The sequence below is a fragment of the Amblyraja radiata genome, chromosome 1, assembly GCF_010909765.2.
Source record: "Amblyraja radiata isolate CabotCenter1 chromosome 1, sAmbRad1.1.pri, whole genome shotgun sequence".
NCBI lineage: Eukaryota > Metazoa > Chordata > Chondrichthyes > Rajiformes > Rajidae > Amblyraja > Amblyraja radiata.
The window spans coordinates 20,789,032-20,813,644 of record NC_045956.1 but is presented as its reverse complement, the minus strand read 5'-3'; the positions used below and the strand labels follow the sequence as shown (position 1 = coordinate 20,813,644).

At 44.2% G+C, this 24,613-nt stretch overlaps 1 protein-coding gene and 1 pseudogene across 1 annotated transcript in view; both read right to left on the bottom strand.

Annotated features, from left to right (window-relative positions):
- ctso (cathepsin O) overlaps window positions 1-20,385 on the bottom strand; it is a 31,044-nt gene extending 10,659 nt beyond the window's left edge. Inside the window, exons 1-6 of the mRNA XM_033018586.1 lie at window positions 19,963-20,385; window positions 10,887-11,004; window positions 9,363-9,499; window positions 7,219-7,386; window positions 4,631-4,752; window positions 181-344 (exon numbers count right to left, since the gene is read on the bottom strand). Of these exons, the coding sequence (XP_032874477.1) occupies window positions 181-344; window positions 4,631-4,752; window positions 7,219-7,386; window positions 9,363-9,499; window positions 10,887-11,004; window positions 19,963-20,190 (937 nt within the window). The 5' untranslated portion in view covers window positions 20,191-20,385. The remainder of the gene's footprint in view (window positions 1-180; window positions 345-4,630; window positions 4,753-7,218; window positions 7,387-9,362; window positions 9,500-10,886; window positions 11,005-19,962) is intronic.
- Window positions 3,398-4,210, bottom strand: LOC116971427 (annotated as a pseudogene).
- Window positions 20,386-24,613: the final 4,228 nt, after the last annotated feature.

Sequence of the window (24,613 nt, the reverse complement as noted above, 5' to 3'; positions counted from 1 at the left end):
TTGAATGGCGGTGCAGGGTCGAAGGTCCGAATGGCCTACTCCTGCACCTAATTTCTATGTTTCTATGTTTCTATCCCTGGTCGATGTGGACCCGGTGGCCTGAAGGGTCCGTATCCGCGCTGTATCTCTAAACTAAACTAAACTGAATGAAGTTTGGTTATGTAATTGCATCCCACGTACCTGTTTTGTCATAACCAGTGATGACGACTGCATGATTGGGTTCTTCATGAGAGCAATGGTGCTGTATAATGCCACCCAGGTAGTCCTGCCAACTGATGGCATCAACCAAGGCCACCAAGGGTCCCCATTCCAGTAGTTTCTGCATCAATGCTTCTTCGTTGTATCTGCGTGGCAGTAATTTTCACAATAATGGCTCTCGTCAAAGAACTATTCTTTGGAGTTTTGATTAATGAAAGTTTTCAGGATGAACATTAGTCTGGTCTTCTGTGCATAGAGGCTTCTCAATGAGCAACACTGATTTTAATTTCATCCAAAAGACGGCTCAACCAACTGCACCCCACTTGGATGCCAGCCTTAATTTTGTGCTAGAATGTTTTAGTGAGACGGCAGAGGGTCATGATCTATATTTTTATGTTTGGAAGCCAATGACTAACAGTGGACCACAGGAATTGCTACTGGGGTACTTACTGCTTGTTAAATACATTCATGTAAATGTGGGTGGTCTAGTTAATAACTCCTGAAATGGAGCAGTTAAGTTAAGCTGTGAGGAGAGGTTGAATAGACTGGGTTTGTTTCCTTTCAAGCGGAAATGGCTGAATTTGCTAGAATTTGACAAGCAGATGGTGAAAAGGGTTGACGAGGATGAACAGCCAACATCAATTTGTCTGTTTGTGGCCTGTCTGACCTGTTGAGCATCAGCAGTTTTTTCTTAAAATTCTATGTTCTACATACAAAGCATATTTTCTTGAAAAAATATTCAATGTTTTTCTCAAATCAAAATAATAAAATGATAAAGTCTCCAATACTAAGCAAACAATTTAAGTGTAAGAAAACATAACAATGAGAAAGCACACAAGGGGAAATAACCATGGACTAAAATAATCGAAATACAGCATGAAATGTTGCACTTGATCAGACAGCACATGGATCTGCAAAGGTTGGGAAAACCTGATGAACGTGGCTGATTTTCTTGAAATAAAAGTAGCAGAGAGGGGAATGCCTGTGGATATTATTCATATAGAGTTTGAGAAGGCATATGCTAAAGTTTGTCCTGAGAGCTAAAGATGAAACTAAAGGAATTGAAGTCAAATGATTTGTCAGGTTAGCAGAAATAGGATAATGCCCAGGTACTTCAAGTGGCAGAATGCCATCAGTGAGCTGGGTTGTCCCGTAGGGCTCCTCACTGGAGTACTAAATGTCCTAAAATATTTGGGCAACTGCCATGAATGCCTCATTTCTAACAAATGCTGTTGAAATTGGAGAGGTATCAGCATAAACAGTGTAGTTAGAAACATAATAAAATAGATATTAATAGAGGCATAGAGTCATACATTGTGAAACAATACTTGTCTTGGTATGTGCGGGGTCCGGTTTACAGTAGCAACACATCTCTCTCTCTATCTCTGCCTCCATCTGTGGCGCTGATCGCCACTCAGTTCGTCAGTGAACCCCTCAGGTACATGAACTAACTTATGGCTTACCTTTATACAGGTAAGAAATCAGCTGTTGAAATAACCGCCGGTAAGTCCTGGCCAATAGTGCTGCTCCCAAATTCAAACTATAACCAATGGCAGGGGACTGCTACCGAGCGTGCCCCCCCCCCCCCTTGGGAACAGAGTGCAATCAGCGGCAGACTGGCGCTTAAAGCAATACGCCCAGCGCTGCCGGTTTGGCGCGCAAAGGTTTAAACAGAGCGCTGTCGTCTTAGTGCGTGGGAATTTAAACAAAGAGCTGCCAGCTGCAGCGCTATGGGTTCTAAATATAGTGCTACAGGCCGCAGCACATTGAGGTTTAAATTTAGCGCTGCCGGTTACAGTGCTATTGGCTTTAAACGTAGCGCTATTGCCACAGCGATTTGGGTCACAGACTGTTTGTGCAAAGAATTCTCGTATAACATTCCACCCCTCGAACAGTCAGGTTACCGTTACATCTGGCCCACAGGCGTCACCTCGTTACAACTGGCCCACAGGCGTTACCTCATTACATCTGACCCACAGGCGTCACCTCATTACAACCGGCCCACAGGCGTTACCTCGTTACAACCGGCCCGCAAGTGTTACCTCGTTACATCTGGCCTACAGGTGTTACCTCGTTACATCCGGCCCACAGGCTGTAATAAAGTCCACACGGTCGTGATGCCAATCAGCATATACAATGTCATAATATTATGAATGAATGAATGTTTATTGGCCAAGTATTCACATACAAGGAATTTGCCTTGGTGCTCCGCCCGCAAGTGACAACGACAAAGTGACAGTTAGGAATGACACATAAAACATTAATAATAAAACATTATGGATGTGAACAACATGTGAATTAAATAAAATACCAGAGCAAAAGCTATGGCCAACAAGGTTGGCCCAATGGTCAGTCCTCAGTGCACCACTGTTGTCCACCAGCCTCCAAACATCCCGAAAGGCCACCATCCTCCCGAGGGATTATAGTCATGGTACTGTTCTCCGACCCTTCGAATCTTCTCTACGGTTTCCTGGATGTTGTCAGCGATGTTGGTGATGTACTCTTTTACCCCACTCAGGGTCAAACCAGTCATCGAGTCTGTGTGACCACGCATGATACAAATGAATGGGCCTGTCCCACTTAGGCGACTTTTTAGGCGCGTGCAGGAGACTCGCCTAATGATCGCCACATGTTCGCTGGTGGTCTCTGGTGAGACTCCTTCATGGTCGCGAGGAATTCCCGCATTCTGGGAACTAGTCGCGGCGTCAGTCTGGTTGCGGCAAAAAATCGATAATCCTGTAGTCGTAGGTGCAGTTGTAGTGGTGTCGCCATGTAGTTATAGGTAGTCGAGGTAGTTTTAATTAATCGCCTTTGCTGATCGGTCATTTTCATTGGCTCATTGGGGAAAAAAAAAATATAAGCAGGAGTTTTCAGAACCAAGAATAACCGACTGGTAATGTTAAATGCCCGCCGAACTTCACAGCCGTGTATCTCTGACTTATTAAAAGTTGTCTGGCTTCTTAAAAGTGTCTCCACTCCTTTTCCCCCCTTCTCCCCCCCCCCCCCCCCATCCCTTTTTAAAAGACTTATCGTACACTGTGCTAGCCGTCTTAACCTTCCTGTTCATCGCGGTGTGTGTCTGTATCACCTTGGCTTTGCACCGTGTGAATTTCAGGCAGCACTCCCCCCGCTTGCCCTGGCCCCCGCCTTTGCGATGTGTTTGTGTGTGTGTGTGTGTTCCATTCTGACAGTTGCCGTTCCAGTTCCCGGTTTTTCAGGCAGTCCGCTGAAAAATCGCCTAAATGGGACAGGCCCACAACTTGTTTTGTCGGAGGTCCCAGACTTTAATGCTGTCATCAATGCCACCAGAGATAATCTGATCGTTTGTGTCATTAAATTTTGCTGCCAGTACTTGGCACGTGTTTCGAAATGTATGGATTGCAGTCATCTTCCGAATATCCCATAGCTTCACTGTTTTGTCTTCGCTTCCTGTACAGACCAACTGTGGTCCCCGTCGGGCTGGATAGCATGAATTTGCAAAGGATGTGTAACCTTTGTCTCTTGATTCTTTCACCCGTTCACTGTTCCACACTGCTAGTTTTGTCTGATGCGGCTGGAAAAAGTCACTTGCTGCCATCTGTGTTATAATGCAATTCCATCACTGATCCACTGTGACCTTTCAATGTAGCATAATTATCGCAGTCGCCATATATATTCCAAAACAAGATCAAATCCTGCAGATGCCAGTGTTGATTCATTCGAGTGAAATTTACCACGATAAATTTCTCCCTCATGACCCGTTAAAAGCATTAGAGGAGCTTAAAGACCCGAGGTTCTTGGTCCTACCTGCAGCACGGTGTGCTGCGGGCTCCCCTGCACTGAGGGCAGAAGCTCGTTGCGGTGGTGCTTGACCTGCACCAGCGCCATCTTGTTTGCCATTTCTTTTAACCAAACATTTTCTATTCTAGTCATCAGATCCTGCCGACTACACCAAATGTTATATGAGAACAGGTTCAAGGATCTGAATAGTAGAACAGATAAAGGCTCACTCATCTGGTTAGTTACAAATCAGTTTTATTGGCAAGAGAGAACAAAACACCTCTTTCTCTCTCTGCCTCCACTCAGCCCGTCGGTGAACCCCTCTTGTCTGTTTGGGCGAGGCAAGTTGACAGGGATGGTGGGAAATAGTAGAAGAGTGGTCCACATGACTGGATGGTGGCAGTGAAAGAGAGTGGAGGTGCGAGTTTATCTTCAAACTTGAGAATTGTCAAAAAAATTGTCAATCATAGGAGAAAGTTGACCAAATCCTTGTTGACCTTATTGATGGCATTGTTCAAGCTGCATGCAAAAGCAATGGATCTGTTTGGTGATATCAAACTCATTACTTTCATGGCAAAATTTGCAATATTGGGTTGACAACAAATTGGTTATGGTATTTCATTCCAGTCATTTCAACCTGCAAGACCTAATGAACTATAGGAACTAAGATTACCTGAAGCTGTATGCCTTATAGCTTCTGATTGAAACACCAAATGTGGACTTTGGAAAATAATGGCACATTCCAGTTTTTGCATTGAAGGGATAAGATGACTCTTCCACCAACTTTGCTTTACTCTGTAAAAGAAAATGTGCATATAAAAGCAATGAATCGAAACAGCAGGCTCAAGACCACAAAATTGTTGGAACTAAAGTTACTTTGACTAGGGCAACATTATGCATGCTCAGCAGATAAATGTTATCTCAGACCTGATCCTGTGTGCACATCAAATGTTTGAACTTGGTCGTCTGAAGAACAAGAAGGAAAAGGTCTAAGGTGAAAGAGGAAAGATTTAATAAGAAGCTAAGGTGTCTTTTTTTTTTACACAGAGGGTACATGGGAGGAGCTGTCATAGGAAATAGTTGAGGCAAGTGCAATAACAACCGTGAAAAGACCATTTCACAGGTACGTGGATGGTAAAAGTTGAAAGGGATTTGGGTCAAAAGTGGTCAAATGGGACTATCATAGATGGGGCATCATGGTTGGCATGGATGGGTTGGGCCAAACATATTCCATGCTATATGACTCTATAAATTCCTCTAAGTATTTTCTCAATGTTTATCTTTGGGGCTCCAATTCATGAATCCAACAGATTATCTATCTCCAGTGGAGGATCAGAACCCAATTTTGCATTTGGTCGCATCAATGACTGCTTCCACTGCACATATACCCGACCAAATCTCCCACCTCGCCTCTGGCTCGTCAGCAACGCAACCGCAGGTCCGGTGGACTGGGACATCGGGAGCTCGCGGGTCCGGGGGGAGAGAGAGACCGCTTCCCGGAGCTCCCGCAACGCGACTTCTCCAGCCCGTGTCGCGGGGTTGGAACGACCCGGAGCGGGGTCATACATCGCCCGGCACGGCTTCATGGCCGTGGGACATTCCAGCGCCCGCCGGGGGCTCCAACTTCGAGACTTTTAGACCGGGAGCGGGGCCGTAAATCGCCCGGCACGGCCTAAAATGGCCGTGGGACTTATCATCACCCGCCTGGGGCTTGGACATCGGGAGAGAAATTGAGAGCAGGGGAGAGAAAAGACTTTGCCTTCCAACACAGTGGGTTCACTGTGATGGATGTTTGTGTGAACTTAATTGTGTGTATGTCTGTAGGACATTGTTTTTGTTTGTATGGCTGTGGAAACAAAATTTCGTTTGAGTCTCACTGGGGCTCAAATGACAATAAATTTGTATTGTATTGTATTGTATTGTATTGTATCTGATGGAATTCACAATCTCCACTGCACTTTTGCTGCTTTTACATCCAATATCCATACCCCTGATATTACTCTAAGTCCAGGTCCATACATCCTGCTTACATTCCCTGACCGTTCTCTGAAAGCAAGTTCTCCTTTAAATACTTCAAAATTCTCACTGTAAGAATGCCCCATGACAGTGCATATGGCCCTTGTGGGGTTCTGCCAGGGACACCATTCATCAGGTATTGTGCAAAATGGAACAAACTCACAACAGAGAAATGCTGAGATACCAAGGACCATTAGCAGCTGTACAAATGTACACCTCATAACCATATTTCCTTCACTCATCCGTGATAATTTGGCGAGAGAATCAATCTTCTTCAGTCAATGCAGAGAAATTGGATGGGATAAACATATTAAAAAAGAGGAAGTATTATTGAATTGGATAAACTAACAGATCCAGATTAAATGTATCTCAAAACTGCCAAAACAATCAAGGAAGGGCAGCATGGCAGCACTATGGTTTGTGCTGCTATCTCAAACAGCTCAATAGATCAGAGTTTGATCCTGACATTGGGTGCCCCCTGTGCGGAGTTTGCATATTTTCACTGACTGGGTGGGTTTGCTCTAGTTATATTCCACCTCACAAAGGATAATTGATAGCTTTCCTGTAAATAACTATACAGAATGTTATCAGAGTGCATATTCAGCACATTTCATTTTAACTTCTTATAGTTTAGCTTAGTTTAGCGATACAGCAAGGAAACAGGCCCTTCGGCCCACAACAACCATGGATCCCCGCACATTAACACTGTCCGACACTCACTAGGGACAATTTACGCTTATACCAAGCCAATTTACCTATCTATCTACCTGTAAGTCTTTGGAGTGTGGGAGGAAACCAAAGATCTCGGAGCAAACTCATGCGGTCAAGGGGAGAATGTACAAACTGCATACGGACAGCACCCGTAGTCGGGATTGAACCCGGGTCTCCAGTGCTGCAAGCGCTGTAAAGAGCCTGTCCCAATTGGGCGTCATTTGCGCGTAATTTACACTACGTCATTTAGGCACAGAGACGGTGGAGAAAAAGCAGTGGAAATAGATTTGGATATATCTGGCTATGATTCTGTAGCCAGTAAGATTGTTACAACATGCTCCCATGACTTTCAGTCTGAAGGGTCTCAACCCGAAACGTCACCCATTCCTTCTCTCCAGAGACGCTGCCTGTCCCACTGAGTTACTCCAGCATTTTGTGTCTGCCTTATGCTTAATAGATTAGCTGACTTCTGCCTTTGTGGGTCATTTTCATCAATTTATTACAAGCAGTCGCTTCAAAAATGTATTTACCAACCTGATTTAGCCACCTCAGGGCACTGATTGGTGAGCCACCACGACAACCAGCATCCCCGTAAGAACAATCGATAACTTCTTGAGCACTCAGCATTTCCAGTTGTCCACTTTTAATTGCGTGAGAAGATTCAATACTCTCCACCACACTGAAGGCCCAGCATCCTCCACACTATAGCACAAAACAATCAGAAATGAGTCCAAATTTCTCCAACATCAAAGTCCATACAAAGCAGAATTTTCTGACACCTGGAATATTCATTTTAAAAATAAGTTATCCTGGAAATGTCTTCACAGTTCTCAATAATGATCAGTCTAACAGAACAAAACCATCAGATGATCATTAATCCCCTTTATGGACGAACATCTATCACCTCAGTCTAGATTCAGAGGCTAGAGACACAGGAGCCATGTTCAGTTCTTCTCAATCTGAATATAGGCCCAAGTCTATAGTGTGGATTTAAACCACATTGCATTATATTACTACTTGGTGGGTACTGTATGTATATTCTAGGTATGTTACAAAACCTAGAGCTCTCACTGCATTAAACTGTGGTGCAGCAATGACAGGCATAGATTAGTCATGATCAACATTAAAATAGCTTTATGAACTGAAAGATAATGCATTGGGATTTCGCTAGATTTATTTCTGGTTTCTCCAAAAAGCGTCCCAATGCATCTAAGAGCGATATTATTGAAATGGTTCTTCATTAATGAAAATAATAGTATTCATCTAATGATGGCATCAGCAACATTAAAGGTAAAAGAGCTCCCGCAGGGTACCGCAGTCTATGGAGAGGCAGGTATGGTGCGGGGTCGTATCCCGGTGGTCGGGGGTCAGAGTCCAAGCGACGGAGCTGGGCCAAGGTGGGAGAGTCAGAGCCTCGAGATCGGACATTCGGGCCAAGGTGGGAGAGTCGGACAAGGTTGGAGCCTTGAGGTCGGAGCGAGTCAGGCCGAGGTGGATGGGCCGCTCCACCGAGAGCAAAGGGGAACCTGGCGTGAGGGGGGCCATCGAGAACAAGATTAGATTAGATTTGTTTATTGTCATTCAGACCTTTCGGTCTGAACGAAATTTTGTTTCCCTGCAGTCATACATATAATTTAAAAAATGACAAAAACACACAATCAACACAAATTTAACATCCACCACAGTGAGTTCACCAAACACCTCCTCACTGTGGTGGAAGGCAAAATCTTAAAGTCTCTGTCTCTTCCCTCTTTGTTCTCCCTCTGCGCCGAGGCGACGGTTCAAACTCCGCGGGTCGTCGCTGCCTCCGCCACAGCTCCGAGGCCGAGTCGGGTCTCCACTGCCGCTACCTCCGCCACAGCTTCGGGGCCGAGTCGGGTCTCCGCTACCGCTGCTGCTGCCGCTGCTGCAGCCGCTGCCGCCGCCACAGCTCCAGGGCCGAGTCGGGTCTCCGCTGCTGCCGCCGCCGCCACAGCTTCGGGGCCGAGTCAGGTCTCCGCCGCCTCCGCCACAGCTTCGGGGCAGAGTCGGGTCTCCGCTACCGCTGCTGCTGCTGCTGCCGCCGCCACAGCTCCAGGGCCGAGTCGGGTCTCCGCTGCTGCTGCCGCCACCGCCACAGCTTCGGGGCCGAGTCGGGTCTCCGCTGCCGCTGCTGCCGCCGCCGCCACAGCTTTGGTGCCGAGTCGGGTCTCCGCCGCTGCTGCCGCTGCTACAGCTCCGATGCCGCCAGCTCCGCCATTAGGCCTCGGCACAGACGGGGACGGGGAATACGACCGAAGAAAAAGTCGCATCCCCCGAAGGAAGAGACCAAAACATGTTTGTCCCACCCATACACATACACATACGCAACTTAATAAAGCAAAATTAACTAAAACATGACAAGGAACAAAACGAAAGAAAAAAAACAGACGGACTGCAGGTGGGCCGCAGCTGTTAAGCCAGCGCCGCCATCTTGAAAGGGGGACCTGGCGTGGGGGGGGAAAGAAGGTTAAGTACTTTTTGTGACTTTGTTGGCGCTTTTGTAGCAATTCTTTTGTCTCCTTTGTATGCAAAAAGAAAGAATTTCTCTGCACACAGATGCAAGTGAGTACCACCACCATCATCATCATCATCATCATCATCATCATCATCATCATCATCATCATCATCATCAAAAATAAACTTTTTCTTATGTTTACCGTTTTCTGATTCCGTACAGGTGTAACGACCCCCTTGACCCTCCAGTCAAATTTTGCTGGCAATGCTGGTGTCTCGTTGTCCTCCGGAAATGACATGAAGTTCTGAAGGTGCGCAGGCCTTGAACCCAAATATGTCGCTGCAGATTTAATTGTCAAAAAATATGTTTCCTTCCCACTTCATATTAGTTTTTATTGATGTGTAATTTAAAAACCACACATTAGTCCACATTTCTTTCTAAAGAAATTCTCACCCAGAGAGTTGTGAATCTGTAGAGTTCTCTGTCACAGAAGGCAGTGGAGGCCAATTCACTGGAATTTTTCAAGAGAGAGTTAGATATAGCTTTTAAGGCAAACGGAATTAGGTGATATGGGGAGAAAGCAAAAACGTGGTACTGATTTTGGATGATCAGCCATCATATTGAACGGAGATGCTGGCTCAAAGGGCCGAATGGCCTACTCCTGCACCTAATTTCTATGTTTCTAAACCAAGTTTATGTTTCCAGTAACCAAACTTGCACAGATAATCATTATAGATACGTGGTTATGCATTCCTGTATTTTTATACGCATACTGACATATTTAAATATCAAACACCTCAACATCTGTTATCAAACACAGAATAAGCATATTCACCATTTTTGTGAACATCACTTTGTAACTGCCCTACCCATATGTTGTGTACAGGTAGTCTATATTTTAATCGCAATGCATTACTGACTAATAGACTGAATGCACACAACAAATGATAGAATGGACTTTTGTTTTTCTCTGTGAAACAAAGTAGAAACTAAAAATGGATGTGTTCTCAGTGGTCCAATGACAGAACAAATCAGTGCCATGATGTGTTCACCATTAAGGTGATGTGCTGTTTTTTAACATCAAGTTTCAGTCAGGGATGGGAAAGGGGCTGTCCCACTGTACGAACTAATTCAAGAGCTCTCCCGAGTTTTAAAAAAAATCAAGCTCGTGGTAAGCATGTAGAATGTGCGTAACGGGTGCGTCTGCGCTCGGGACGTCTCTTGGCTGCTCGTAATAGCCGCTCGTAGGTACTCGGGGCTCTCGTGGACATTTTTCAACATGTTGAAAAAACTTCACGAGCTTACCGCGTTTCCCGAGTACCTGCTGTTAGCGTTACGAGCCGCTAAGAGACGTCCCGAGCTCCGACGTACCCACTACATACTTACCACGAGTTTGATTTTTTTTTTAAACTCGGGAGAGCTCTTGGGTAAACTCGTATAGTGGGACAGGCCCTTCAGGGTGAACATTCGTTATGGTCTTTAGACTATTTACCCAGCAAGCTACTGGAACAATGAAACTTTAATACTATAATTTAGGCTCATTTGGATTATTTTGACCATGCTAATCCATATACAACACAAGTCCTGCCAATTTTCTATTTTTTTAAACTTAACATGTCAATGTCGATTTAACTTCAATTATTTTAAACATAGCAAGAGTGGTACAAGCCTTATTAATAAGCATAATCATATTAAACAATTATTGAATATTAAAAAGCACTTTCACCTCTGAATACTGCAGGAGATACATCTGAAAACTGGTTAATTCCATAAACATCGAAGTCACTTTCATTTGACAAGTTTGAAGAAATAAGATTCATGGTGTAATGTCTCTGTATGCTTTCCTGAAAAAGATTATTAAAGTGTCATCAATTAAACAATTTTAACATACAATTACTGCATATTAAAAATAGTTACATCTGCATTTATAAACAAATTATATTTGATATTTCATGTAATTGGACCTGTACAAGTGGCTGAACAAGAGCCATTTACAATGTGTACTTTAGTCTTTAACTGATCAAAGCATTATGTGGCAACATCAAGGAAGCTATAACGTTGTAATGCAGAACCTTTTTACAGGTCAGCTCTCTGTCAGACTTACCTCCCCCTCCATTTCTCCACAGAATCCCTCAGTCAGTGCAGTCCCATAGCATGATATTCTGCAAATTTCCAAGCTCTAAGGCTTGGAAATCTCCCGTAAGTGACCCCATTGAAAACGACTAAAAATTTGCTATTACAAGAATAATAAGTAGGGCCTTCTATTACATTCACTACACATAGTTTAAATACATTTAGAACAAGGATAGGCACAAAGTGCTAGAGTAACTCAGCGGGACAGGCAGCATCTCTGGAGAGAAGGAATGGGTGACGTTTCGGATCGAGGCCCTTCTTAATACATTTGTTTGTTTTCAAGGCTGTGCCAGTATCTTTGGTCTGAAGAAGGGTCTCAACCCGTGTCTATCTTCAGTGTAAACCAGCATCTGCAGTTCCTTCCTACACCAGTATCTTTGTTTTTTAATAACTCATTTTAAACAAAGATTGTTTTAATAGTCATTTTATTTTTAAAAGATCTCAGGAGTTTCTGAATATTTGTGGATTAGAAAGGAGGAACAGATCTTCAACAGCCTTCAGGCCTGGAGTTGAGCACAGGCAGCCCCTTACAATGGGAGAGATGCTGTGCTTCATCGCACTCCATAAAGATCTAGACAAGGCGCTGAGGGTTGGTCTCCAGCTAAAGACCACATTGGAAGGAACGGCACGGCTCAAGTTGGGCAAGTAATGACCTCAGAGTAGCGGAAGATCTGTCCCAAAATAAATCGCCTTTATGTTTTAGAAAGGATATGGATTAAAATATTTTGTGTCGGAAGGATCTGCAGATACTGGTTTTACACTGAAGATAGATACAAAATGCTAGAGTAACTCAGGGGGTCAAGCAGCATCTCTGGAGAGAAGGAATGGGTCACATTTCAGGTCGAGACCCTTCTTCATCCTTCATTGACGATGGTAGGAAGCAGTGATGATGGAAGGTCATCATGGACTAGAGGCCTGTGACATGTGGTGTGCCACAGGGGTCCACTGCTGTTTGTCATAGAGTCATTGATACAGTGTGGAAACAGGCCCTTCGGCCCAACTTGCCCACACCGGCCAACATGTCCCAGCTACACTAGTCCCTCCTGCCTGTGTTTGGACCATATCCCTCAAAACTTGCCCTATCCATGTACCTGTCTAACTGTTTCTTAAACGTTGGGATAGTCCCAGCCTCCACTCCTCCTCTGGCAGCCTGTTCCATACACCCACCACCCTTTGTATGAAAAAGTTACCTCTCAGATTCCTATTAAATCTTTTCCCCTTCACCTTGAACAAATGTCATCTGGACCTCGACTCCCCTACTCTGGGCCAGAGATTCTGTGCATCTACCTGATCTATTCCTCTCATGATTTTATACACCTGCAACAATGATCAATAAACAATGAACAATAAAGATGATTATGATCCTCCACAACAATGACTTGGATGAGAATGTACAAGACAGCATGGGGAGAAGGAATGGCTTCAATACCAGCATGATTATGTTTTAATTCTAATGGGTAAGTCTTTTTAACTCATTTATAGAATTAATCACTTACACGTAATATATTTTATAAAATTTGCGAATTCCAAAGATATGCCCTTTTCCTGTTTGCACTCTCTATATACAGTATGACTAAGCACAGCTACAATGCCATCTGTACATGCACTGATTATACCACTGTTGGCTGAATCATGAGTGGTGATGAGATCATACAGATGAGAGATTGAGTGGTGCCGCAACAACAACCTCTCGCTCAGCGCTAACAAGGCCAAGGAACTGATCATAAACTTCAGATAGGGGAAGTTGGGAAACTAATTGGGGTGGCACGGTGGCGCAGCGGTGAAGCTGCTGTCTAACAGCACCAAAGACCCAGGTTCGATCCTGACTACGGGTGCTTGTCTGTTCGAAGTTTGTTCGTTCCCCCGTGACTTGCGTGGTTTTTCTCCGAGATCTTCGGTTTCCTCCCACACTCCAAAGACTTACAGGTTTGTTGGTAAATTGGCATGGTACAAATGTATAAAATGTAAAATAATCCCTAGTGTTAATGTGCGGAGTCAGTGGGCCGAAGGACCCGTTTCCGCGCCTTATCTCTAAACTAAACTACATGGATCGGTGGTGGAGAGTTAACAGCTTTAAATTCCTGGTCATGAACATCTCAGACTTAAACTAGAATGTTTTATTCTTAATGTTTTAATGTTTTATGTTTTATTCTTAATGGTTTACTGTATGTCGTGTTGTTACTTGCGAGCAGAGCACCAAGGCAAATTCCTTGTATGTGAACATACTTCCGCCAATAAACTTATTCATTCATTCATGATCTGTCTGGGGCCCAGCATATAAATACAGACACAAAGCCAGTGTCTCTACTTTCTTAGAAGTTTAAAGAGATTCAGTTTATAGAGATTTCTAAATACTCTACAAGCTTTTACAGATGTACTGCAGAAAGTATCCTGCCTGGTTGCATCATTGCCTGAAATGACAATTTCAACACACAGGAATACATGAGGCTGCAGAGAGTGATAGACCCAGCGCAGTCATCATGGACATCACCTTGCTATCCATCTAAAGCATGTACATGAGGTGCTGCCTTCAGGTGGCGGCATCTATCATCAAAGATCCCCACATTGCCCTTTTCTCACTTCTATCATCGGGCTGGACGGACAAACCACCAGGTTCACGAACAGCAACTTTGCTATGAATATCAGAATCTTGAACACAGAATCAAATACACAGGACAAGATGTTAAGAAGTCCCTTGTGCCAATAGGTGGGGAGCATTTCACGACATTCGTTGATTGTTGAGAGTGGTAGACGCTCAACATCTGTGGGGGGGGGGGGGGCGGGGGGGGGGGGGTGGGGGAGTGGATACGTATATCTTGGCCTGGGTAACCTTTAGGACAGTTGGGCACAGGACACATCATCAGTAGTGTACCCTTGCATCACTGGGTGTTTCGGCCTTTTAACACTATACACCCTCCACAAGGGCGGCCCGCTGCAGGATGATCAGCCCTCAGCGCGTGTCCCGTGTCAAACCGTCCCAAAGATTCACCCTGAAATACTTGGGGCCCAGCATGGGTCTTTCCGCTTGAGCCAAATCCACCGGCTGCTTCTTTCAGCCGCCTCTGAGAGTGATCTTATGGTCTTCCGCAGAGCCTGACCGTGGATTCCAAGCTCCTTCAGCAGTCTGATGGTAGATGACGCAACAAATCCTCTGCATCCCACTTCAACTGGATAGACTTTGGTGTTCCAGCCACGCTGCGTTGCCTCTGCTGCAAGCTCTGCGTAACGCAGCTTCTTACGCTCATAGGCCTCCTCAACAGAGTTCTCCCATGGAACTGTGAGCTCTATGATGTAAGCAGTCTTCTGTGAAGGGGACCAGAACACCAAGTCTGGCCTGAGGTTGGTGGAAGCAATTTCAGGTGGAAAAACTAATTGTCGGCCGATGTCCGCCAGCATCCTCCAGTCGCGGGCCCTGCATAGGTTTCCTTCTTCGAAGTTTGTTCGTTCCCCCGTGACTTGCGTGGTTTTTCTCCGAGATCTTCGGTTTCCTCCCACACTCCAAAGACTTACAGGTTTGTTGGTAAATTGGCATGGTACAAATGTATAAAATGTAAAATAATCCCTAGTGTTAATGTGCGGAGTCAGTGGGCCGAAGGACCCGTTTCCGCGCCTTATCTCTAAACTAAACTACATGGATCGGTGGTGGAGAGTTAACAGCTTTAAATTCCTGGTCATGAACATCTCAGACTTAAACTAGAATGTTTTATTCTTAATGTTTTAATGTTTTATGTTTTATTCTTAATGGTTTACTGTATGTCGTGTTGTTACTTGCGAGCAGAGCACCAAGGCAAATTCCTTGTATGTGAACATACTTCCGCCAATAAACTTATTCATTCATTCATGATCTGTCTGGGGCCCAGCATATAAATACAGACACAAAGCCAGTGTCTCTACTTTCTTAGAAGTTTAAAGAGATTCAGTTTATAGAGATTTCTAAATACTCTACAAGCTTTTACAGATGTACTGCAGAAAGTATCCTGCCTGGTTGCATCATTGCCTGAAATGACAATTTCAACACACAGGAATACATGAGGCTGCAGAGAGTGATGGACCCAGCGCAGTCATCATGGACATCACCTTGCTATCCATCTAAAGCATGTACATGAGGTGCTGCCTTCAGGTGGCGGCATCTATCATCAAAGATCCCCACATTGCCCTTTTCTCACTTCTATCATCGGGCTGGACGGACAAACCACCAGGTTCACGAACAGCAACTTTGCTATGAATATCAGAATCTTGAACACAATCCTAACCCTACCTCCACAATGGAACACCGCAGCCCATCTCTGGCACTACATTGGAATGTTTGTTTTTAATTATGTGTTTGCACTGTAAGGCAGCAACTTTACTGCCATGCCAACTTGCCCTCTAGTTTATGTGTCATTACAAATGATGTGTAATTTGTTTTTGTAAAATCCAAGTAATACCATACATCGTTTCAAAGAAGACAATGAGAAAAAGCTAAAACATATACTCAAGGTTATTTGCACTGAAAGGGATCTAAGAGACCGTACTATTGAAAATATCCAATGCCCTGTACCAGCCAACCTTCAATTTCTGTTTTAATTCTGATCATGGTAACGGCCATGTGCTTATAGTACTTGTACAACTGGTGTTGTCTGAGTCTATGCACGTGTGATGCTGTTGCAAGCAAGATTCCTCATTGTACCAGTACTTCACCGCACTCAAGCATATGACAACAAACTTGAACATGTCAGACTTGATATGCTGCAGTTTACCTGCACTCATTTTAAACTCACATACAAGGAACAGAATGAACTCAAAATTCCATTTAAAACATTAGATATTAAAATATTGTTGAAAATGTTACATGTTTTGTTATGAACGAGTTACAGGCATTAAGCAGCAAATTATCCAGTTGGTTAAATTTGATTAGGTACATTTGTGAGCTTTCAGCTAGCTGAAAATAGGTTTCATCATAAGCTTCACTACGCAATACACCTTCGGATCTGATATTGAAATTCCCGAAATGTGCAGAAAAGGAGGCACAGATAAAAGGTAAAGTAGGTTATTTTAAAGCAAAATTGATACAGATAAGAGCTTACCTAGTAGGTAATAGGAAAGGAAAAACATGAAAAGGTATCAAGTTTTAATAGTGTTTTATTGAAAATTGAAATTTCAGTCAATGATTTCAGAATGATACAGAAAATAGACAATAGGTGCAGGAGTAGGCCATTCAGCCCATCGAGCCAGCACCGCCATTCAATGTGATCATGGCTGATCATAAGAGTCGTGACATTTCTTACAGTCTACAAAGAAAGTCTGCAATTCCCCAGAATATTTCACTGAATACAGCAGTAACTTAAAAAATTACACCAGACATTGGTTTCAAAAGTAAGTACCAACTAAAAATTGTAAATACATTCCATATTTCAAAATAATACTCAACAGATCCTATTTGCAATAAACTTCTGTTATAAGTGCTACATAAATTCATGTTATCTGTAAAGATGAGGCCATTGTAATCTTAATACATTTATCCAAGCACTATGACAACTTAGCCGTCATCAGAATGACTTAGAAAGACCATGCAATTGACAGAAATTAAACAGTTTGAACAGGACTATTCAATTTTTAGGCTTGGACTGATATGTTTGCACAGAATGTTTGCACGGCAAATCTCATTATGAGAATTTGATGGCACCAAAGTAGAGATGGTCAAAAGCTTCAAGTACCTACTAATAAATATCACCAGCAATTTATCACGAACCTGGACCAATCACATCAAAACTATGGCCAAGAAAGCACACCAATACCTCCACTTCCTTAGAAGGCTTAGGAGGCTTGGCATGTCCCCAACAACCCTCACCATATTCCACAGATACACCCTAGAAAGCATCTTATCGGGATGAATCTCAGCCTAGTTTGATAACAGCTCCATCCAAGACTGCAAGAAATTGCAGAGTTGTGGACGCAGCCCAGACCATCACAAACTAATCTCTCTTCCACTGACTCCACCTATACGACACTGACTCAGTACGGCCACCAGCATAATCAAGGACCAGTCTCACTCCTTCTTCTCCTTTCTCCCATTAGGCAGGAGATACAGATGTTTGAAAACACATAATTCCAGATTCAGAACGTGTCTTCCCAGCTGTTATCAGACAACTAAACAGTCCTCTCCTCAGTTAGAGTGCCATCCTGACCTCGTTGGAGATCTTTGAACTATCTTTATATGGACTTTATCGGACTTCAGTGTTACATCTTATGGGCCTGTCCCACTTCACCGATTTTTTCGGCGACAGTCATAGTCGTAGCAGGTCGCCGTCAAATTCCTGGGCATATTTCCGAAGATCTTTCCTGGACCCAAAACACTGATGCAATTATAAAGAAGGCACATCAGTGCCTCTACATCCTGAGAAGACTACGGAGATTCAGTATGTCAAAGAGGATTCTCCTGAACTTCTACAGGTGCACAGTAGAGAACATACTGACTGGTTTCTTCGTGGCCTGGTTCAGCAACCTGAACGTCCAGGAGCGGAAAATAATGCAAAAAGTTGTGAACACTGCCCAGTCCATCACCGGCTCTGATCTCCCCACTATCGAAGGGATATATCGAAATCGCTGCCTCAAAAAAGGCAGCCAACATCATCAAAGACCCACATCATCCTGGCCACGCACTCATTTCACCATTGCCATTGGGAAGAAGGTACAGGAGCCTGAAAACAGTAATGTCCAGATTCAAGAACAGCTTCTTCCCTACAGCCATCAGGTTATTGAACACAACAGCAAATAAGCTCTGAACTACAACATACTATTATTATTATTGCACTATATTTGTTTATTTATTGAGTATGTGTGTATGTGTGTATATATTCACACTAAACCTTTTTTTCTCCCGTTATGTACTATGTTTAGATATTCTGTTGTTCTGCAGCAAGCAAGAATTTCATTGTCCTATCTGGGACATATGACAATAAAACACTCTTGACTCTTATACAAAACCTTTTCACTGTACCTTAGTACAATGTGACTATAATAATAAACTAAACTAAGTAAACTAAATTTAATCAACTACCCTCAACATTCAATGGGTGTACTGTCACGTCAACACCTTAGGGTGTAACCACCTACCAATGTGGATGTAGGTGTAGGAAGGAACTGCAGATGCTGGTTTAAACCGAAGATAGACACAAAATGTGGAGTAACTCAAAGGGATAGGCAACATCTCTGGAGAGAAGGAATGGATGACATTTCGGGTCGAGACCCTCCTTCAGACTGCCCAGTCTGAAGAAGGGTCTTGACCCGAAACGTCACCCATTCCTTCTCTCCAGAGATGCCGCCTGTCCCACTGAGTTACTCCAGCATTTTGTGTCCATCTGTAGTGTGGATGTAAGAGCAGATTACGTGCTCTGACTATCCTGTATCATGTGACTCAATTTCTGCCACCTTAAAGTCTTTGCACCATCTGCCAAGAATGAGTCAGGACTGTGGCGGAATAATTTACACTTGCCGAGATGGGTGCAGCTTTAAAAACAGTTAAGAGCTAAGAATTATCCTGGGCAAAGCAGGCACTCGACCCATCAAATCCGCACCGAACATTGATCACCCATTCACACTAGTTCTATGTTATCCCACTTTCGCATCCACTCCCTCCTACACACTAGAGGCAATTTACAGAAGCCAACTAACCTACATGTCTCTGGGATGTGGAAGGAAACTGGAGCACTGGAGCAAATCCGTGTGGCCACAGGGAGAATGTGCAAACTCTACACAAACAGCACCCAAAGTCAGGATCGAACCTGGGTTTCTGGCACTGTGAGGCAGCAGCTCCACCATTGTGCCCCCATTTATTTTCTTCACAACAGGCACCAATGTTGCCACCTGTAAATAGCACTGCAGTTTCTAGTCTATGCAACACTGTGGAATGAATCTGTGGAATTCATTGCCACAGACGACTGTGGAGGCCAAGTTAATGGATATTTTTTAAGTTGGAGATTGACAGGTTCTTGATTAGTACAGATGTCAGGGGTTATGGGAGAAGGCAGGAGAATGGGGCTGAGAGGGAAAGATAGATCAGTCATGATTGAATGGCGGTGTTGACTTAGAGGGCCAAATGGCCTAATTCTGCTCCAAAGCCTATGGACATAAACTTCTGTAGGGCCACCAGAATCTAAAACCTCTACCACCAAAAGGAACAGGACAATAGGAAACAAGAGGCATGAAAAGGTCCCAAACAAAGTTGAGATGGTCAAAGAACCCACAATGGTTCATTGTGGAGTTGCGAATTGTGAAGCCAGAGAAAGGAATATAGGCGGAAGGGGAAGGGAGAAATAGATGCAAATCCAGGTGGGGGAGGAGGAGTGGGTAGTTTAGAGATACAGCAGTGAAACAGGCCCTTCGGCCCACCAAGTCCATGCCAACCATCGATCACCCATTCGCACTAGTTATGTTATCCCACTTATATTCAACAAATGTTGTCAGATCCGTAATATCTCAATCAGACTTGTTCATTTGCTGCCAGAGGCGGCTTCTTGCAACCTCCTCCCCTCCAGTGTAACAACTTCCCAATTTGCATTGTAATATTCCTGGAATGAAAAGCAAATATAACAGACTGAAGAATAAGCAGCACATTCCTATTTCCTGGCAATGATCTTGGGCGACGGACACTTGTGTGCTCCCAGAAAGATGCAAGAACCCGATTGTACCTGGAACACTCGGTACTTCTCGACGAACTGGGGACTGTCTGCCGTGTAGCCCCGGTTGTATTTTGCAACGAACTGTTGGAAGAGCTTTTCGTGAGCGGAGACGGCTTTTTGGTGCTCGTTTCCCAGCTGTTGGGGCTGCCCCCGGGCACCGCAGCGTCCGTGGTGAAGGAGTTGGTCAGCGGAGAGGCACAGGAGCAGGAACACCCTGAACATGAACACCCTGGACATTTCTGCTGGACCCAGGGAGGCCTCTTGTGTGGACCGCGCCGGCACCCTGTTGGCGATTGCTTCCGCCCCGAACACTAGCTGCAAACCAAAGATCCTATGCAAACCTCCCCAACATCCGCTCCTTTCACTTTCATTTCACCAGACTTCCCCTTGAGGAGCCCAATGTACTCACCCAGTGTTTAAAACTGATCTAACATTTCTCCCAACTTGCATTGCTTTTGGGCAATGCCTGAACTTTCAGACAGAAATTTAGTACCAATCTTGAAACAACGACCAATAAAAGACTGTGTACTAAGTGACACAGTTTCGGCTGCTGTGCAGAATAGAATCATGTATGTTCATAACTAGATTACATCTTGAGATGTAAGATCCTGGGGTTCAAGGTCCATGATGATGAAAAAGTAACATAGGAGACTGCTAATGCTGGAATCTGCATAAACACTTGCATCAGGAACAAGGTGCTGATGCAGCAGACATCAGACACAAAGTGGGTCAGCGGGTCAGGCAGCAGCTCTGGAGAAGAGGTGACATTTCTGGTCAGAACCCTTCTTCAGACTGAAAGATAGATAAGGCCAGAACAAAAACAGGACCAGCGACAGATGACCCCAGGAAGGGTGGAATCCATAATGGCCCATTGTTACCTCAGGAAAGGTGGAAAGAAACATAGACCATGCCTTTGCGCGTTGAATTGCAACGTGACATGCTGAGTTCTCACAGCAGTTTATTTTTGCACGGTGATTACAAAAGTATGAATATTATGCTGGACTTGTTTAGGCCATATATGGAGTAACATCTAATTCTGCACTGCACTTCCCCAGTCGAGTATATGAATATAAAAATCTGAAAATGACGCAGAAAAGGTAGATTTTTAGGGTTGCTGTCAGGTAAGGGTTTCGGCCCGAAACGTCGCCTATTTCCTTCGCTCCATAGATGCTGCTGCACCCGCTGAGTTTCTCCAGCATTTTTGTGTACCTTCGATCTTCCAGCATCTGCAGTTCCTTCTTGAACACTATGGGATTTAAAACCCTGGTTTAAACTGTTGAATCAAAGGTTGCACTGCTTTGAGTAATGCAGGTTAGAAGGAGATTTGCTGGAGGTGAATAAATCAGGACTGGTTTAAATACATAGAGGTCAACTTTCCATTAACAGGTGGTTCACATGCCCACAGACACAATGTTTTGGAGAAAGGATACAAAGAGAGTTATGCCCCTGTCCCACTTAGGAAACCTGAACGGAAACCTCTGGAGACTTTGCGCCCCATCCAAGGTTTCCTTGCGGTTCCCGGAGGTTCCCGGAGATTTTTGTCAGTCTCCCTAATGGTCGAAAGGGGTTTCCGCTTCTTCCACTACCTGCAACCTCCAGCAACCACCTTCAACTAGCATCGCAACCGGCTTCGACTAAAAAATTACCGATTTTCAAAACGGCAACCTATTTTTAGTCGCGGCCAGTTTTGAATTTTTTGAAATAATCGCCGGAACATAGAAGAAGCGGAAACCACTTTCGACCATTAAGGAGGCTGACGTCAACCTCCGGGAACCGCACGGAAACCTTGGGTGGGGCGCAAAGTCTCCAGAGGTTTCCGTTCAGGTTTCCTTAGTGGGACAGGGGCATAAGGATGGAAGAATATTTTTACATGGAGTGTAATTGTGGTCTGCCAATTAAATGTTTATGCATGATTGCTATTTGTGAGTGTCAGGACTAGCAGGTACATGATGACTTTGATTTAAGTTATGTCTGCATCTTGTAAAGGTGTTTCCACTAGAAGTCCTTCGAAAGACGAGAATCCATGTTGGGGCAGGGCAGAAAGCAGACATGGTCTGCAGATACATCTCTGGATGCCATAACAGAGCAGGTAGGAGGAGACGGGTCACCAATCACCAGCATGCCACCCAGAACCATCACGAAGCACAATACACACAGATAATATATAATAATAAAAAATTCCACAAATTAATAACCTCATGCAAGCAAAGACTTGTCGATAGAAGTTCATAGTTGAGGTTAGTGTTGTGTAGTCACAAAATGCTGGAGTAACTCAGCGGGGCAGGCAGCATCTCTGGAGAGAAGGAATGGGTAACGATTTGGGTCGAGACCCTTCTTCAGACTGATAGTGTAGTGTAGTGTTCAAGAGCCTGATGGTTGTTGGGAAGAAGCTACTGTCTGAAGAAGGCCATTAACCTGAAACGTTAACTTTTGTTTTCTTGTTTACAGATGCTGCCTGACCTATTGAGTATTTCCAGCAATTTTTGTTTTTGATTCAGAAGCCACATGATATGCTGCATTGAAATCTCAGATCTCTGCGGTGCCAATATAGACAGCTGCTGTCTCAAGGGAGCTATGACAGTGTGAGGGTAGATACTGGAATGAGTGAGGAACAGTACTAGGCAGTAGTACATTGTGCTATTGTATTGTATTGTGTGTATTGTATTAATTGAAACATACAGAATAGTGAAAGGCTTGGGTGGAGTGGATGTGGAGAGGATGTTTCCACTAGTGGGAGAGTCTAGGACTAGAGGTCATAGCCTCATAATTAAAGGACGTTCTTTTAGGAAGGAGATGAGCAGACATTTCTTTAGTCAGAGTGGTGAATCTGTGGAATTTTTTGCCACAGAAGGCTGCGGAGGCCAACTCAGTGGATAGTCTTAAGGCATAGATAAAAAGATTCTTGATTAGTACAGGTGTCAGAGGTTAAGGGGAGAAGGTAGGAGAATTGGGGTTAGGATGGAGAGATAGATCAGCAATTATTGAAAGGCGGAGTAGACTTGATGGGCCGAATGGCCTAATTCTACTCCTATTGCTTATGACCTTATGACCTATAGTAATTGGAGCACAAATAATCCCACCACTGTGACTGTTGGTGAGACTATACAGTTAAAAGCTGGGCCAACTAGGACCAGTGTTGCTTGAGGTCTTCCTTTAGGGATATTTTGAGTCATTTCCATTAGCTTGGGTGCTATTCTTTGTTGAAACAAATAAAGGAAGATGTAATTCAAGTGAATAACTTACACAATATCGAGCACCTCATATTTTGCTTGGGCAGCTTACAACCTACAAATATTGATTTCTCTCATTTCAAGTAACCCTTGCATTCCCTCTCTCTCTGTTCCTCCCCCACCCTAGTCCTGCAGGTTTCACTGTCCCTTCATTAAAACCTACTTCACAGCCAACAATGGACCATTGTGGGTTCCTTGGCCATCGGTGCCAGCTCTGATTTGTTCTGTACCTTTTCTATCTATCTATCTTCTATCTATATTTAAAACTGTGTGTATGTGTGTTTCTGCCTGTCTTGTGGGTGCCAGCCTTTGATTCGTTGCTACGCCAACACCAGACGCAGAAACGCTGAGATTTTTCCCATTTCGGTAGAGATTTCACTTTTCATTCCAAGTATCCACTCCTGATTAAATTTTGTCGTGTTTATGTACACATTTTTAATAAAATCCTTCTCCCCCCCCCCCCCCCCACTCACTAATTTTGTCGCCTCCTGTGGCCAGCGACCATAACGGCTGCTGGCGCCCGCCTCTCGCCTCAAAGACACCATTTAAAAACAGCCGCACTGTTTAGTGCTGGAATCTTATGTTCTGGAACGGCTTGAGCTGGAGGACCACGTCTCCCGTGGGGGCTACGGGTAGGGAACGTGTGCCTTGCGGGAGCAGACCCAACGGGTCTGCACTTGGTCTAGTACCTCTTATTTCCCTCTCCCCTGACTCTTAGTCAATATGGGCCTTGACCCAAAATGCCACCTATTCCTTTTCTCTAGAGACGCTGCCTAACCCGCTGATTAAATCCAGTAATTTGTATCTTTCCGAGTCTAATGGAGATTCCAGATGAAATTTAGTGCACTATGCACATGAGGCATTGTGTCAAAAGGTGGCCAGCTCTGAATCACCAGCCACATTCTGAATGGAAACAAAGGCAAGCCCAGTGTGAATGACCTAATCCAATGAAGGAAAGCCAGCAAAAGTATGAAGGTAAATAGTGTTGATTAATCTGATTGAATTTCTATGATTTGACAATAATCTGTCCTTTTCACCAGGCAGAGTGATGGTCAATGGGACTTTTAGTTTTAGGAATATAGCATGGAAACAGGCCCTTCGGCACAATGAGTCCTCGCTGACCATTCGTTTTGGGAGGTGGGAGGAAACCGGAGTGCTCGGAAGAAACCTGCGCATTCACAGAGAGAACGTGCAAACACCACGCAGACAGCACCCGAGGCCAAGTTTGAACACAGGTCCTAGGTGCTGAGAGGCAGCAGCTCCACCAACAGTACCACTGCTTAGCCTGCACTTCTGAGCTTCCAGATCATTCCACACGGGATGGCAGATCTATCTTCATTTGCTCCCAGTGCATCATTTATTTCTCTCCTAATGCAGACGCTATCATTCCAAACCAGCTTGTGAATTGTGGCAGGAATGAATGGGAGTTC